Consider the following 18140-nt stretch of genomic DNA (forward strand, 5'->3'; position numbering starts at 1 on the left):
AAAGCGAATTGTCGAGATGCGCCTCTGTGACCGACGACGAGCGAGAGTTCGCGCAAAGGCCGATAAAGATCGATTACTTCGCGCGAAATAGCGACAGTGAAATAATGTTTAAACAATTTTAAACGCCGAGATCGTCCGATTTTCGCTTTATATATATATATATATATATATATATATATATATATATATCAGCTGAATAATATTTGGAATCGGGCGGCCACGCGTTTAACGCTAAACGCGACGCTAAATATAGGAAGATAGCGGCTAAGTTTGGATCCGATTAATGCATTCGCGGTACACAATTATCTCTTCTCGTGTTGCAACGATAATAATTTAGCGCGAGAAATTTTACGTTTAATAAAATATTGCGAGAGAGAATCTATAAAGCCGCGTGTGGACGAAGAAGCAAGTTGTTCTTATTTTTAATCGCACTTCACATTTCTTAGCATATGCGTCATCCGCGGGATAAATTTGCTCGACATGGTATCGATTTCTAATAGACGTCTGAAGCTCGTTTATTAGACGTAGACTCTTTATAGCTCGATTTGCGTAGTATGGCATCTACAAAGAGTGACATTTTATCGATCTCGAAACGATACGAAAATGTACTCGCGTCTACCTACCTACGATTCCGTCTATCATATTATTGTCTATTCTATCATAAAACTGTGACACTTAAATCCGCTCTGTTAAACTTGAAGCAGCTTCTAAAATTATTACTTTCTCAAATGATCTCAATGTGTTTTTCTTAGTAATTAAAACTAATTACATGACAGATATCTTCAGTATCGGCGGTTACAATCTCTAGATGGAGCCTACGAACGGACACCCGTTATAACACTTCGCGCAAATCAGTTATCACATATCCGCTGGTACTAAAATTCCCTGCAAAGTATCGATTTAGCATTTCGTTAAAATAATTGACTTGAAAAAATTGGCCAGTTTAAAATAATCGAGAGAAATAATTAATTTTTGTGTTTTAAACAAAATATATAATATATAGCAATGTAAAGTTCCTATCGTAAATTTTATTCTTTTTCTTATTAAAAAAAATATTGAAATTAAAATTTAAAAATTAAAATAGGTCCAGATATATAAATAAATAATTCTTATTTTAGTAAGAATAATATATTATTTCGAAATTCTCGCGGCGATTTAAAATTATGTAATAATGAATATCCCATGCAATCAAGTTTCTAGATATTTTCAGAAGATGCGAAGAGACAGGCAAAATTGTTTGTTTCGTATAAGAATGTTTTTATTTCATACGATTACAATATCAGTTAGGACAATATACGGAGTATTAAGCGCGTTTATTTGTCGTCTATAAACAGCGAGTTTCTATTACAGGATAGTGTAATGTCTCGTTAAGCTTTGTACTCCATACCACCTCTCTGTCTACCCTGCGAGTCCCTAAAGTTTGTTCCTTTAAAGAATCGCAATGGAGTAGACGTTGACGAAACTTTACGAGCGCGATGCGAATTAACGAAGTATAGATTCCGCCAAAGTGACTTTTCGTCGAAGTCCAACTCGAACATCCAATCGCTAAAATATAATAAAATAGAAAACCTACAAATGACAAGAGGACATCCACGACAACACAAATGAAGAATGACGTTCTCTTCACGACGACGATTCAACGTGCGGCATATCAGGGTTTGTTCGGGGCGCTTCTGGGCCTCTTCGGAGTGGCGTACTTGACACACAAGAATCCGAAAATGATCAACACGGCGACGACAGCCACTCCGATGCCCAGCCAAAGCTCCCCCCGTACGTTCAACTTGTCGAGGCCGATCTCGCGAAGAGCTAACGCGCCGTCGGGCGGCTCGCACGCCGTCTGGATAATGATGTCCTGCCGTTGGATCTGTTTGGGCTTGCAATTGGCCAGTTTTCCCACGCTCTCGCTTTTGTGAAGACGCGGCAGCAGCAACGACAACGACCACTGTATCGGGCTGACCTGCTGATACCACGACGGCAGATTGTCCAAGTGCAAAGTTGCCCCACCGGCTAGGGTCATCTCGCCCAGTATCACGCCGGCGAACAACGCCGCCAGATAGGTCCACTTGCACACGTGCGCGAAGAACGTGCAGATGAGATGCTGCAGCATCAGGTACAGCAGACCGACGGCGAGGTAGTTCCACAACGACGTCAGGTTCTCGTCCGGCACGAGGTGCAGACCCGACATCGCAAACGCCGGCGCCAGATATATCAAATAGATCACGCACCAGGACGGCACGCTACAGATGAGCTGGAAAACAAAACGTATTTCCTTTATACCTTCCGCTAAGATATGATTCGAGATCTCGACGAATCCAAGCTTACCTCTACGAGAATATACATAAATCTACCGTACAGCCCGTCCCTGATGTCCCTCTCCACGTTTGGCCTGCTGCTGGCCACGTCGCACATCGCCAGGAGGCTCAGGGGCCAAAAGAAGATGCCCAAACTAGCGTAATGATAGCCTATTCTGTCTCGTAGATATAGATTCGACTCGCCGGCGATGTCCCAGAATATTGCACCGAGTAGAACACTGAGCGACGCGGAAATGACGATCTTCCGCAACAGTCTTGTTAACGTCCACGGTTGACTGTAGATGAGCGTTCGTAACAATAGCGCGTAGAATTGCACAAATATATTGGGGCCGGACATCGAGGGCGGAAGTGCGCCGGGTGGTCCAGGATCACTGATCGGAGGTAGCCTCGTTCTGGCCAGCTCAGCCAGGTGATCTATCCTCTGTGAGGACTCCAGCATCGCTTCCGCCGACAGGTCATCCAGCGTTACTAAATCAACTGAAAAAGAAAGAGAAATTGTAAGGAACGCCATTTTTTGGAAAATAATTTTATTCGCAATTTCTCAAGAACATTCGCCACGTACGATAGTAATCGGACGGGTTCTTGAACGGCGGACAGGGAAACTCGGCGAGCGCGAAATATGGCAGCATGTCTCTTCTGGGTCCGGAGTACATGACTCGACCGCCGGACGTGAGCGCGACCCTCGACATCATCGTCAGGATCTCGTAGGTGGGCGGGTGCAGGGTCAGGACGACGAGACGCTGGCCGCGGCTGGCCCACTGCCTCAGGTACTCGATCAGAAAGAAGGCGTCGAAGATGTCCAGACCGTGAGTGGGTCTGTCCAAGGCGAGGATGTGCGAGTCCTGAAGCAGCCGGCAGGCGAGGGCCAGTCGTCGGGCCTCGGAGGTCGTCAGGGTGTTCACCAGGCAGTGCTTGGTCGCCTCCAAGCCGAGCTCCTGCATGATAGCCTCGGCCTCGAGCGTGGTCGTGTTGCGGCCGCCTCTCAGCAACATGTAGAAGCTGAGAGTCTGCTGAGCCGTCAGCCCGGGGCTCAGGCCACTTTCCGTGGGTAGATAGGCGACGCGCGATCTATTTTCGTTACAATATTGATAATTGAATGAGCCACTCCGGAAAAGACGGCATTTTGAATAAAGATTTCAGATATCCGGGAGAATAATACCATATTAAATTATCATTGATCATTCTGTATCCGGATGTCCGGATTAGCCGGATAACTCGAATTAACGAAAGAGAAAAATAGGGTTTAGATAAAAAGGAGATAAAAGGATACTTTGTATTATTCTCGTATAATTTTATTGCGCGATCATCGTATAATCGCGCAATGAAAATTACTCGATACTTTTTTATGCGTGCAATCTTCTAAAATGTATGATGTTACTAAAGATTGTTCGGGTAGTACGGAGAAAAGTTACAGTCCGAGATTATGAAGCAATAATTAAGTCGGCAATTGAAGCGATAATTGAATAATGAGTACCGCTCGTTATTCACCTTATTATTCAACTCTACTTGAAAATTTGTATGCTAATACATTCGCTAGTTACAGCCTGTTTCGCTAATGTTGGTTACCGTTAGCCATAGTTAATTAAATCTTCCTTTTCTATTTGGATCGTAGCCGACGCTATAATTTAGAAAAAAAAACGAAAAATCTGCAGTCGCGACTAAATTGAGGCTGATTCATATTAATGAAACCAGCCATAGATCTCTTGTTCAGTTATCCTCATTTAACCATTTTTATTTCTTATATAAGTTTATTGTACATATAATTTCTAATGCAACTGAATATCGTTTGACAGCAAGAAACTACCAACATTTTTTTTTTTTACTTTAAAAATTCGTATTTATTTTTGAAACGATAAATCCTACGGAGTAGATAAGAAAGAAGCGTTTCTTGTGTGTGTGTGCACAAGGTATAGCATTACCAAGGTAGCGTAACACGTTTAATGGTTCACTGCCACGTTACAAGAAGGCGTACGCGTGCAGCAAGAAGATCAGACAGTACCTCAGGCTGCGTGCCGATATGGATCTTCCATTGAGCAGAATATCGCCTCTTTTTATTCGCCTCCTGCCCGCGATCGTCTCGACGATCTGCGTGCCTTCCTTCTCGGTAGTCGCCATAATGGCCAGCACCTCGGCGGCGCCGGCCTCGAGGGTGATACCACGAAGAAGCGGCAGCCCGTCCGAGCCTGCAGCCTCCACGCCCCGCAGCTGCAGGTGAGGATGCTGCAGACACGGCATGGGTCTCATTGGCAGCGCGTAACCTTCCGGCCCCATGATACCGTGTCCTAGAGAAACAAATGTGTATCTGCGTATCACGCATAGCATTTCGAATTTCAAGTCAAGAAATTTAAAAAACTGAAAGAATCAAAAGATTCTTCGACGATGATCTTCCGTAAAATCTTCATCGATTTAAAATCGATTTCGCGAATTTGTGATAGAGAAGAAATGGCAGAAGAGAGAGTAATTTTTGGAACTTAATGTTAACATCACAAATGAACATTAAAGATGCCATGCTCGTTTATTTTCGTTTATTTTTTTCTTTCTTTTTTACCGTGCGCTATATATCCTGGATCGATCGGCGCGATGCTGTGTCGCCGGTTGGTCCTGATCGGGCTCTGCAAGAGATTAGCCTCGCTGGCGCTTCTCAGTCTCGGATGGTCCCTCGCGACAGTTAACTGAGAATGCGCTGGCTCCCTCGGGACAGCGTGGACATGCCTGAAATCCGGATCGCTTCTGGCTGAACGCATAATCGAGGTTGTATGTACCGGAGCACCTGATGCATACCAAAGTAGAACTTTTAACATACCGGCATCGTCGCGCCACTACAAAACGCAATCCTGACGATTAATTTTATCCAACGACCCAAATTAAATGACAACTTGTTCAATATAACAACATAGACAATTTTTAGAACAGCTTAATAACTTATCTAATAAGCATTCTAAAAATATACAGAATCTTTTTTAATGAAAAATTGATATGGAAGAGTGCAGTAGAATAGTATGCAATAGAATTAATCACCGCTCGTACCTGCGTGCGACACGCGTCGTCCTTCCTCGCTGGAGTCGTAGCCGCTCGAGCCGTCGCGATTCCGCGAGCTGGGCGGCAGGACGCGCGGCAAGCCGAACTTCAAGTACGTGTAAGAGTTGTTGGCCAGCGGGCTCTTGGGTCCGTACCGCGGATGCCGCAGGATGCTCTGCACCGTAGAGTCGCGCAGCTGGAAGTTTCCGTACGGCAGCGGCGACTTCTCAGCGGAGCCGAGTGCGGAATCCGTGAAGTCGGAGTTCAGGTTTTGCCTGCGAAATCGCGGAAATGCGTATACCTCATGCGCGCCGATTCCACCGTGCTTAATATCCATTCTATGTATACAACAAGATGTTTTTTTTTTATAGTTAATTAGATGAGAGAGAGAGTTAATTAGATGATTAAAATGCATTTTCTGTTTCATGCGTATAAATACGCGGAGCGATTCGCATTCCTCTAAATCTCGACCGCAGATTATTTAAAAGGGAAAATTGCTCAGAAGGATGGTAATAATGAGGATTTGAATATCTTTCGTTAATCGTTATATACGTGCTGATGCAGTCATGCACGCTCGATAATATTCCGGCGTTTAATATTTTTAACGATAATAATGATACCGTTGAGATGTAACGCATGAAAGTGCACAGTATATATTGTAAATCAACAAGTCCGATCGGCAATTCCTTTCACGCGGCGTGCGGCAAAAAAGATGACGCTGCAGCATTCGCTTTAGCGTTCCGCCGCCGCGCGTCGGTCAGGCTTGGATCGGACGACGTACGATGCGCGGGGATACGCGGATTACACGCTTGCACTTCAAGTACAAGTGTTCACCTGTAAATCGACCATGCGTGCAGATCCTCGCTGGCCGGCGGCTCCAGGCCCCTGGTGTCCAGAGCTCCCGGCACCGAGTACCTCCTCTCCAGCTCCCAGGCTTCCGAGCCCATATTTTCCGGTGGCTGCACAGAGATTGCAGATGTGACCGGTTAAATTTCCGCGAATTAATCTCAGATAACGTATAATATCTCTCCTTTTATTTTAATTACAACGCTTTAGCGCCGCCGAGGGGGAAAGTAACGAAAAGAAACTCTCTCTCTCTCTTTTATTTAGTTTCAGTTGCAAATTCGATCAGATCGAATCAATTGGCCGAAGCAAATCACTTTGCAGTTTTCATGATATAATAGATATATTTTATTTGTAATGGAATCATTTAACACACATAATTTCGATACGCATGAAAATATTACAAAGAAAACAAAATTTTATATACTAGAAAAAGACAGTCTCATCGTATATATATATTCTTGGAAGTTCCAATATTCTTCTCCGAAGGATCGCATAAAACATCCGGTGGACATCCGTTCGCGGCGAGCAAAATAAATTACGTCGGAAATTTAACGAAGAAACTCTTGCAAACGCTTTCCTCGCACGGAAGATTCTCTCTGACGCTCGATATGAATTTATCGTTACCGCCACCCCGCAAGGACGACCGCGCGGGATCGGATTTATTGCGCAACACGTCGGGAAGGCTGTTATTAAAGCCGTGTATCTGCTCGGCTCGTCCTGGAAGAGTCCTGCGAGAGTAATACGTGCCCACGGTCGACGATTCGACTCGCAAACAAGCGCCGAGCAATTTCAAAGGCGCGCCGATTATACGGAATGGCGTGGTTCTCAACGGTGCGTACCCCGTGATCGGATACAGCCGTGTCCGTCAACACGGATTTCGTGACGAATTTATGCCCCGTATCGTTTAAACGACGAGAAAATCAAGAAGCAAAAGAGAAAAGCCCTTTGTCATCGAATATATATATATATATATATATATATATATATATATGACTATAATATTAAATAAAGAACCCAGCTAGCAGAAAGACGTCTTCTAAAAAACGTCTTAGGTCTAGTTTCACAAGTGTCGGTTAACTTTTAATCTTAGATTAACTCACTCTTCGTCTCCTTCTAACGTCCCCCTTAGAAAGAAACGAAGAGTGAGATAATCTAAGATTAAAAGTTAACCGACACTTGTGAAACTGGGCCTTAAAGACACCACAAAGACGTTTAAAAGATGAAATAATTTTTCAGACGACTTTTAGAAACTTCTGCCAGCTGGAAGAGCTCTTTTGATACGAGGTCGCAACAAATGAAGGATTAGGACCTTCAATTGAATATAATCAGATTTTACTTTTCTAATCTTCATACAATCGTTATCCGAAAATATTCGAACGTCATCCATTTCTTTTGTTAAATTATCACGTGACAACTTCGCGCCCGATGTATTTCTTCCCTTGGAATTTGACTCTCCATACTTTGTCTCGATGCGTTTTACCGATCCTTCGGATTCTTCTCGACGGCAGAAAACTGCAGACATTGTATATAGTATCCCGTAGTTCCCGCCGGCGAACAAAGCGGGGACGGCCTCGTCGAATTTTATCGCGATGGAGCAAATTGTTCTTGCCCGTTCTTGCTCGATCGTCCATAAAGAACGGAACGTACAGACCGCAGAGAATGTATCTCCCCGCTGGTACACGCCGTGTAGTCACGGTGCATACTTGTCTGCCCGCTTTGTTAAGCATCTATAAATATCTCCAGACTTTTCATGTTTCTTTTCCGTGTATATTTAGATAATTTCCTACTTCTCTGTATCTCGATCATTAAAGTATTACCGAGCAAATTCGCGAATTACGTCTCTAGAATTATTGGCTTGCTTAAATATCACGTCGTGACTCGAGATAAGAACGTCATTAGAACGTCAGTTTTAAGAGATTGTTACTTACTTTTTACGCGCACAAACACCCATTCGAGTTTTACATCTTAAACTGATATAGATAGTGGTCAAAACCGCGATAGAGACAGTAATCGGCACGTATATTACTGCCGGAAATTATCGCCTGCGGCAATAATCGTATACCGTATATAACAGTACGTTTAATGACGCAATTATATGAAAAGCGGTGCGGCAAAATGTCAGCTAGTTGCAGGCTACCAAAGCAGGGCTATAAACGACCGGGAAATCGATAACCGACAGGTTTCCGTATTTCACTTTCCTCTTAACCGGCATTTTGGATCTCTCGCCTTTACGGGCCACGAATCTAAATACTCGCTCGTTAGATTGTTATTACATCATGGACTTTCTTTGTGTGCAAGGTCTCGCATCCTTAATTTGTCGCATCTCGCAGTCGCGTGGAGATCTTGTCTTATCGCGCTATAAATAATTTCATTTGCTTCCGACTTTTCGCAAAACATACTCGAAATAGACTGGCTCAAGTTCAAACTGTAAAAATTTCATTTTTAAATAATTACAGCAGATCTTTCTTATTCTATCCGTTATTCCAGCAATTAAGTACTTAATTACTTGACTTTATTATATGTATCTTATCTTACTTCGTTCTATACTTTAGAAGCTTTACATAAATTTGTTATCGTATTATATTTTTGCTTTAATAATATTTTAATCGTATACGTAAGATAAGCTCCGCGTTTCAATCTCACGTTGTTGTTAAATACCGTAATTTTCTTCGTTTAATAGTCGTCTAATTATATATTTGTCGCTTTCCGCGTTCCGCGTTACGACGTCGTGCTCCACCGAATAGCTGTCAGGAACTCATCACCGTTATCGGAAGATGAGGGACACTCGCTTCGTAGCGCCGGGTATAGGATAAATATCCTCGGCATTTGCGCGAGGATACGTGTACGTATGCCGCGAAGGAAGTGAACGCAGCATCCCATTTAACGGTGGTGCTCGCGACCTAAAAACGCGCGCACCTGTTTCATTGCCATTGCCACACACGCCAGCTTTTAATATTTTTTCGCGAACACACTATTGTATCTTCGACGCTTGAAAATCCGTTTTGTACCGGGTGTTCGAAGAGCGCAAACTCCCCAGAAAAACATCCGGGATAGAACTCGCATTTACCAAACAGAATAATCGAAAGTTTCAACACTGGGATCTCCATTTATTAATAAAATCTTCGTAGAAATTAGATTGGTACATATATTTCCGTGTCGATGAACGATTACATTTTGATAAAACTTTAAAATAGCGACATAAAGATACAAAGTAAATTACGATTAGACGTATCGCTTTTATGACGCACAAACACAACAAAAACGCTAGATTACTTCCAAATAAAAGGATGGGTGTCGTTAATCTCAGACGCTGGTGAATTAACGATCTCCATTATTCACACTGGAGAGCAAGTCCCATGGTACTTTACGCCCTAATGAATTTCGGAGCAAACGTGTACTCGAAGATACCCTTACGTGCGTTTTGCGCGAGTGCGGATGTACTCCGCATAAGATTAAATTAAGGATGATTAAATTAATCAGCAGCATCTCTTCCTGCCTGTGAGAGGGGATCGACCTTGCTCTCGATGTGATGTAAATCGAACGTCGTCGATTATTTCAACCTGCTTGCGAAACGCCTGCTTGCGAAGAAACACATAAACCATCTGCCTCATCGCTTCGGCGCCACAACAGGTTTTTAATTCGTCTTCGCGTGTCAGTTTGCGGTACGCGTTCACGTTTCCGAGTTCCACGCGAGTGCGAAAACGTATCGGGTGTCCGGCGAATACACACGCGTCGAGTACATATGTCAAGCTATCACGTTTCAAGTCTGCAAAAAATTACGGCTATATATAAATAAGCTGGCCACGAATCGTCGCTTGATAACAAAGATGTAATCTGCTAAAACTGCACAATTGTCATAAAAATGCTTGTGCCAAGGAGTTTATTCTAGAACTAAAATGTCCAAGATTTCTTCGTCTCCTTCGCGGGATTCTTTAGAGGCAGACGTTCAACCATTCACTGCCGATCAAGTATACGCTGTACCCAACTTGTAGAATATTCTCTTGTACAATACTCTTGTAACAGGTGCGATTTGTTGGTATTTATGACGATTTAATATCACGTCAGCGCAGATGTTACATTTACGTCGCCCAGGTGGAATGCGCAGAATTACATAATCCATTTTAGCGCGAGCTTATAGAATCACACTTCGGATGATACATGAAGGCGCAATTTCTATTTACCACAGATGCTGCTGGAACGACATTTTTTCCCCTCATCCCGGAGTTTCCCGTTAGAAGACTGACTCATCAGCGAATCCCTCGAAACTGAGCTGGCTCAGATACAAGAATGTTCATGCTGCGTTCTCCCGTGAGAACCAAGCAAGATTGAAATCGCACACCATATCTTATCGAGAAAAAAAAAGAATGCTCTTGCAGATCGCCATTACGTTGTATTTGACGAGAGTTGTGATATTCTTGGTGGAAAACGGAATTATTCTGTGGCAGATAGAAAGACGCTTGCATCTCGTTTAGCGTTTATAAATTTTAGTTAATTTTCCCCTTTCGATAACTAGTAGAATCTCTAGCTTCGCTCAAAGCGGATGTGAATCGCGCGTAGTTTTACTGCTAAACAAGTGTCGGATTGATCGAGAACCAGAATGTTGTGTCATACGACGCCGGCGCCGTGTGCGCGCTGGATTAATTCGCGCCCGCAAAATTAGCTGTGATATCTTCCGCGGTGCCTGTCATAATGGTGACTGCGATGTAACACGTGTTCGTCAGTGAAGTCATCAACGGATCGTCGCTGCGAAACTCACGCTGTATGTACGTTTGCAGCTACGAACAGCTGACATTTTTAACTGACAAGAAATAACGGTACGATCTGTATTATACAAGGCCCAAGCAGCATCAGATCCTTTTTGTCGCACGAACACGTGGCCGACTTTTTTTTTCATTTCCAAAATGCTCACCAAAATGCTCTACCATAGATGCCTGCCGCTGAATATTCAAAATATATACAATTTATTAAAATAGTGAAACTTAAAAATATATAGAAAATAGAAAAATTGTTAGATTCTAAGAGTTTCTAAATTTCTAAATTTTTCAATATATAACAAGCTTCGCTGAGTATCTGTTACAAATTCACGTAGCAAGAATGCGATATACATATACATTATAACAATTCCTTCTAACTCATAAATTCCTTATTAGGATTACAATTTTCTTATCATTTTTCTTTCCTACATGTTTCTATTTACATAACAGAAGAATTGTTTCTATTTATGAGTTTAGTCGATGAAAGATTTATTTCCGAATGTGGGACAACGGTGGTCGAAGTTCACCTGGGTCTTCGTGTCACCGCAACGGGCGACCGACGAGATGTTCCCGCATAAGCAGTATACTTAATGTATGTACCCGTATATGAAAGGAGAAAGAGCCTGCGGGTTTGCAAGCGCGATTGCGTCGACTTCTGCAATGACAATGGACGCAAGTTTCCCGCTGCACGTCGAGTAGTCCTTGCTTGGTCTCACGATCGTGCATGGAATATGATTTAACCCACGCGTGATTACGGATGCGAGACATCGCGGACTTGGCTAACACCGTTCATAAAGAACATCTCGGAAAGAATAACGTCGGTGTCGCGGCGGAAATTTATTCTGTAATTAACCCGGCGTCTCTGGAGAAGATTTTCGTGATTTACGACGACGTTTACGTCGACTTTATAAGTTGTTGTTTTTTTTTTTTTTTTTTTTCGAAAAACTCTGCAAATCAATCTTTCTCGCGGGTATCGCAACAGAGGATCTCCTCGAGGTGCAAACACTTCGAGTGCGTGAATGTTGGCGCAATGTTCGAATAATTGCGTCTCGTATCGGTGTAATATAGCGACAGAAATATGTCGCGGTGAGGTCCCCCACGTCCTTTTCAATTTACGTAATACGGTGATTTTTTTGCGGCGACCGATAACCGCCTCTCGCGGGGCCCGGTTAACTGTTCATTTGCATATCCCGTTTCTGCAACAGTTGTATCGAGCGACGACCGTGCGTTTTCGCGGTATGAATTCACCATTAAACGCTACTCGTGCGTCGTGTCCACTCATGTCCACCGCGGCTTTTTGCCGGCTATTGCACGCGCGCGCAACTGGATCGCCGTTTAATACATAGTACGAGAAGGAAAGTGCGGATATGGCCGCGGCGATATGTTCGTAAAGGCCGGCGATGATACGCTCGGAAAAACGGGCCTGCGCTAACGCGTATGCCTATTGCGCGCAGCTGAGCATGTCGAAAGCATGCGGAAAGTGACGTCTAATATCTCGCCGGACGTGTACGCATGTAAGTACTTGTACTCGCGCGCGATACCTGGAAAAATCGCCCGCGGTCGCGTGATCTCTCTTACAGCGATCGCGACTCCGCGGTCACGGTGCTTAATGCGATCGAGTCGAGGGGTAAACGGCTGAAAACGAGTACGTTTGCTCGGAATTTAGAGATACGTGCGAAGAGATCTCTTTTTGAATAATATGCGAGTCAAGTATTTTCCTCTAAACTCGAAAACGCGAGTATTAATCGAACGTGTTGCCTCATATGGAAAATGTTCAACGAGCTGGAGAAGAACCGAGATCTTTTAACTTGGATCTTTTAAGCCGCGCAGCTAGATCGATTTTAGTTTTTTTTTTCCCCTCGCGCACAGACGGATCGTATTTGTGGTTTACGTCAGATGAGTGAAAATTGGAAGCTATTATAACCGCGGAATGTCTCCGCTTATTTAGAGGTCCCTCCGGCTCTCAGCGAACGGAAACAATATCTCGATTTCGTGATCTCCAGAATCCACTGTGAGACTATCCCACGCACTGATTTCTATAGCTTATATGTTTGTACGCCAGTGAACCGTGCACCCGTGTCCGTGTACCTAAATAAAATACCACCATGGCCTGGATCGTTACAGTGTTACTGCCATAATTACCCGTACACGCAACGCGCTTGGAAACCGTGATGGAAAGTCTGCCCGCCGAAAACCCCGTCCCGCCGACCCACATAACGCGTGTGTATTATACCTCAAACGATCCGAAATGCGCACTCATAGCTAATTATCTCAATTAATTAAACGGCAGTAATCCCCGAGATTACATCTTTTAGGAAAAGAAACCGTGTCCGTGAATCTCGCTTTTTATGTCTTCCTAAACGTCTCTCAATGAGAGAAACGCCGCACCAACGAAGAATTATAAGAAAAATCGTTTAATTCACAATTCGAGAAATTAATTAAAAATGCTTCGATTTAGGGAACGAGATCGGAATAATGATCGGAAGAGACGCAAATCATATTTAACTGGAGATTATATTTTAATATCGTTGATACAATTAATATCAGCTATTTGCGTATTATTAATCAAATAGAAAGTATTTTCGTTGCCATTCTACAGATAATATATGCCACGCTCAATCATAATAAAATTTGACAGGCGGCTGAATGCCGATACGTACTTTTACTACTTCATTATAAGCGATGATGGGCATTATCGAGCGGTAAAACTTGAAGGGAATGCAGGATATAAGCGAGGTCAGTTGTCAGACTTTTCAATATTCCACCGATGCAATGCTGTACCTGTCCTCCCTGTCCTCCCCCTTCCCTTTCCTGTCCCCCGCGAACGAAGGAAGACGAAAAAGGAGGGAAGATCCAATTGAAATTGCAAATCACTCGATGCACCGTGCGAGGAAGCGTCGAAGAGTGCTCCTATATGCGCTCGTTAAAGTCTCCCGGAGTGACTCCGCGATTTCGCCGGTCGTCGCTCGGAGCCGTTAATGAAAATTTACGTCAATTCGCGATACGATTGTTGCATTCGACGTATCCGCCGTGTTCCGATCGAAGTGAACGGATCGAACGAGAATTGAACCCGGCCTCACCTTTCCGCCTCGCGATTGCCGGTGCCTTGCATATACGCTAATGTGGAAACGCGCGAAGGAAGTAACGGGTCGGCGCGAACGCTTTTGCTTTTTATTAATGGAGATGAAAGGAAATACGCCTTGAGAGAAATATTAGATGAAGATATATGTCCTTGGAGAAAGAAAGAGAGAAGAGAGAAAGAGGGAGAGAGGAGGCTGAGACGGCATAAACAGATACCGAAGACTTTGCACTTTGGATTGAAATTAGATTGGACTTGCATAGCAATTTAATACAGTGGATAACTATCCAATTATTTAATTGATTTAAAAGTTGAAATACTTGAAAGAAGAATGGTAGAGTGCAGTCACATAATTTTGATTAAAGCAAGATCGAAAGAATTAAGATTCTGGCTTTAAGATCTAGGCCGAAAGGATATCCGGCGGTTCCGGTATATTTCTTTCTATTGCTGAAATAGACGCTAGCGTACTCAACTAGCGTACTTAGCGAGGAAAAATATAGTCTATTATTATTACTTTTTCCAGCGAAATCCAGAGAAAGAGGACTCTTGGAGTAATGTCTCCTCGTTAACAACATAAATCGGACGCTTTCAGATCGTTTGTATAATCTAATCGAGTAACATAATCTACCCACTCAGGAAAGTAAAGCATTATCTTTGCATGTAATACGAGTGAAAATAGTGATTTCACGCGCACATGATGGAAAACTACGCTACCGCGCTTAGTTTAGAATGTGGCGAAATATAACACAATGAGCTGCGGCGTTTTGCAACACAAAGTATCTTCGCGTCACGATAAAAATTAATCATTTGGTGTTAAAATACGGAGAGAAAAACGTTTTAGTAACATAAACTATAAATCATTCTTTTAATATAAAATAGTTATAAAATTATCATCAGTACGTGAAATGCATGACTAATAATTTTATATTAATATAATGATTGTTATAAAACTTTATTTATTCCTATACTATAAATTCTTATAAATTCTTATATACTATAAGTTTATTTTTCTTTTATAACCTCACACTTTTTTATATCGATTTTTTTCCCCAAATAAATCGGCGGTAGCTTTATTTACTTTATTATATAGTTCTTTCTGTTAGTTTCTGTCTCTTTCTTTTAGCGATATAAAAATCGAGGTAATATATGCACATCTCGTGTTTTATGCGTCGCATCTTCGTGGGGCGCTTGTCAATGGGTTTCTTCCTCGACAAGAAAATGCATATGGAACGTTTGTAACGCTTGCATGCGAGCTTTTAATTCACGGTTCAACGACGGGGAACCTGATTTTGCATAACGAGAAAGACTCGCCGGCACGGTGAAAGCAACAGGTGATTAACAACCCGACCACTTTTTCGAAGGCGGTCGATCCGCTCCATAGATTCCGGAGAATTTTAGAATGTGCGTTTTCGTTTCCGAAAACACCGCGCGACATTCTCCAGCGTGCTGTATAATCAGACACGCACGCGAGGCTCTCACCACGTGCAAACAATTCTTCCATCTTTAACTAATTATGCCATTACTTCGAAAAGTATGCGGACGTAGATTTCCGAATGAAAGTATTTTTGTATGGCATAGAAAATGTCTCAACAAGCTCCTCGCTAGTTCACACATACTATACGTTTACACGAGCGTTACTTCTTTAGTAACTTACGATAATTCCTTCGCGTAAATGGGATTTTGTAGTAACTTACGATAATTTACTCCGCGTAAACGAGTGATATATCGTAAGTTACTACAGAAGTAACGCTCGCGTAAACGTAGTGGATGTAAGAAAAGACAGGAAGAGTGCCCAAGTTAACTTAATTTATCAGATTATCGACAATTATCGGAAATATTATAATTAAATATTTTCTTCAATTCTACGAACTTAGAAAAACATTCGAAAGAAAAGAAAAACAAGGCGTTATTTATTTATTATTAATCTCCGAGATATATATAGTATTATAAAGAGGGTCCCTCTTACGAGATCGGTACCAACTCCCCTAAACTCAGCTTTATCAGCAAAAGTAGAAAAAAAAAACAAATTTATTTCCATTCCGTATGTGGAAACCCACAAAGTCGGCATCGTAGATAGAGACGAGCTTTTGTGGTGAGCACGTTCGAAAAATCGCAGAACACGCGCGTGAGGGCGACTCGGCGTTCGCAGCGAGGATCACGAGAAGAGGAGAAAAAGAGAGAGGGAGAGACAGAACGGAAGGGAGAAGGCGCGCTGCCGCGCTCTGATCTTCGTGACAATGACTCACCGGCTGTGTATTCGCGCTGGGCCTTCAACCTTGGAAGCTGGAAGAGTCACGACGACGACGCTGCTGCCTCCTCTCCATTCCGGTTCGTCGTCCTCTTGCGCCGATCGCCCGCGCGCCGGCCGATCGGGGTTCCCGCGACTTCGCGTGACAGAGAAAAGGGATGCACTTCCCTTGCGTGCCGGAGGACCGTCACCCGCGGGGATGAGAAAAAAAGAACGATCCTTCTCTCTTGGGCGACCGCGTTACCGCGACGCCGCCGCCGCCGCCGTCGTCGTCGTCGTCGTCGTCGAGATTCTTACTCGAGATATCCTTCCTCGGCTCGCGATCGAAGCGAAGCGACAGATATCGCGCGACTCGCCGGAGTCCTGCCGGAACGCTGGCCGCCACCGCTGACGGAGGAGCCCACCGAGGCCCCCACGAGTTTTCCCTCTCCGGGGCCCTCACCGGTACCCCACCGACGAGTTCGCAATGGCGTGAACGCGCCGGGCCCGCACGTCGCGCGAGGTAGCTCGCGCCCATCCAGCGTGGATCCTCTGCGCTTTTTTACACTATCGCTTCTCGTTATTGCCTCTTTCTCGCGCATTTCTGCTTTGTTTTACGTATACGGCGAAATGTATTCGAGTTAGTAGATGGATGTTTTTAAAGAGGAGCAAAGGAATAACTTAAAGGTAGACTTTAAATAAAACAAAACAAAGTAAAAGCGAAATAAACGTAAATTAACGTAAGAAACTTTAAATATCTTCATCAAGCCCCTTCTTTCTTCAACATTTATCGGTTGATTGAGGAGCTTATCGAGGAAATATTCTCTACGTCACTTATATCTATTCACGAAGAATACACATCTTACAGCAACGGTACCATTAATTAAGATTTTGATTTTTTTTCTTGATCATTTTGGAATAGCTATAAGATAAAGTACAGGCGTGACACATTTTATATATAATATAATAAATATAATAAAAATACAAAATGTATCCTTTACACATCTCGTCTTCCAAATCAAATTAAATGTATTTATAAAATCGTATTTTTAACATTCTTTTTATCTCGTTTGTAATATACAATTATAAAATATAACAATTTATATAATTCGCAGCTATTGATTTATATTTTTTCTTTTCTGTAACAAAAAAGAAGGGTCTCGATGAAACATGGAGAAAATGTTGAACGAGGGCCAACTACCAGGTTTAACGGGTTATCAAGCAGAAGTTTGATGGGACAAAGTTCGTGTCCACACACACAAAAATACGTATTTTTACGGTATTATGCAAACCGCGATCAAGGCATCCAAACAACGATCTCATCTAGCTCGTGCGACGTTGAGACGCGTGCAACGCGCTGCTTACGCCGATGGTCTCGCTCGGGGTCGGTCCCCCTCCCGTTCGCCGGGCCCGCGTCGGAGAAGACATTCACCTCGAGGACTCGAGGAGAGCCAACTCCCAGCCGGGCAGCCAGCCTGGTATCGTTACCTGCTGGCTTCGCGTTTCTCGCGTCCCCAGCCTCGCTCGAGCGAGTAGTCCAGTATAGTCACTCTTTTACGCGCTGGTCAGTGCGCGCTGCAATCCGCGCCGCGGTAGCACGCGCTTTCGCGTTGGTGCATTATCGGCTACCGTCTGGACTGCCATTTTGCGGGAGGTGCGGAAGATCATCGTGGAAAATCGACGCGAGTGCGGGAGGGTCTCTGATGGTCTCTTTGTTAAAGTGTACGCGCGCCTCTGACGGCTCTGACGCACGGTGTCCTCGAGTTCCGGACACGGTCAAGTGCGCGACGGATGGATGAATCCGGCGACAGTCCTGCGCCTTGGTGTCTTCCGCATGTTCTTTCGGATGTTACTTATTATTTCTAATATTCTGTGAGAGAGTTCGTACGTTTCCTTAATAATTT

The 18140-nt window shown here is 43.5% G+C and overlaps 2 protein-coding genes across 6 annotated transcripts in view; one reads left to right on the top strand and one right to left on the bottom strand.

Moving 5' to 3' along the window:
• LOC143897528 (ATP-binding cassette sub-family G member 5) overlaps positions 1 to 18140 on the top strand; it is a 40379-nt gene that overhangs the window by 18835 nt on the left and 3404 nt on the right. Inside the window, exon 1 of one of the 4 annotated variants that reach the window (XM_077406282.1) lies at positions 17654 to 18120. The exons of 1 other annotated variant lie outside the window; for it this stretch is intronic. The gene's annotated coding sequence lies outside the window, so the exon portion shown is untranslated. Of the gene's footprint in view, positions 1 to 17653; positions 18121 to 18140 lie in introns of those variants that run through there. 2 more of the 4 variants (XM_077406283.1, XM_077406285.1) reach the window with 2 other exon arrangements.
• Positions 1223 to 16961, bottom strand: LOC143897526 (ATP-binding cassette sub-family G member 8). 2 transcript variants are annotated; one of them, XM_077406274.1, is made up of 8 exons: positions 16256 to 16271; positions 6165 to 6289; positions 5340 to 5605; positions 4861 to 5082; positions 4312 to 4594; positions 2875 to 3380; positions 2323 to 2789; positions 1223 to 2248 (listed from the first exon to the last, which is right to left on the bottom strand). In XM_077406274.1, the coding sequence occupies exons 2-8, from the start codon at positions 6275 to 6277 to the stop codon at positions 1652 to 1654; spliced, it is 2454 nt and encodes an 817-aa protein (XP_077262400.1). In that variant the 5' UTR covers positions 6278 to 6289; positions 16256 to 16271; the 3' UTR covers positions 1223 to 1651. The 2 variants fall into 2 exon arrangements, with proteins under 2 accessions (XP_077262400.1, XP_077262399.1); XM_077406273.1 differs by having other exon boundaries at positions 1269 to 2248; positions 5340 to 5668; positions 16256 to 16961.

This window comes from Temnothorax americanus, unplaced genomic scaffold, assembly GCF_048541705.1.
Source record: "Temnothorax americanus isolate GAGA-0224 unplaced genomic scaffold, ASM4854170v1 Scaffold20, whole genome shotgun sequence".
Classification (NCBI taxonomy): domain Eukaryota; kingdom Metazoa; phylum Arthropoda; class Insecta; order Hymenoptera; family Formicidae; genus Temnothorax; species Temnothorax americanus.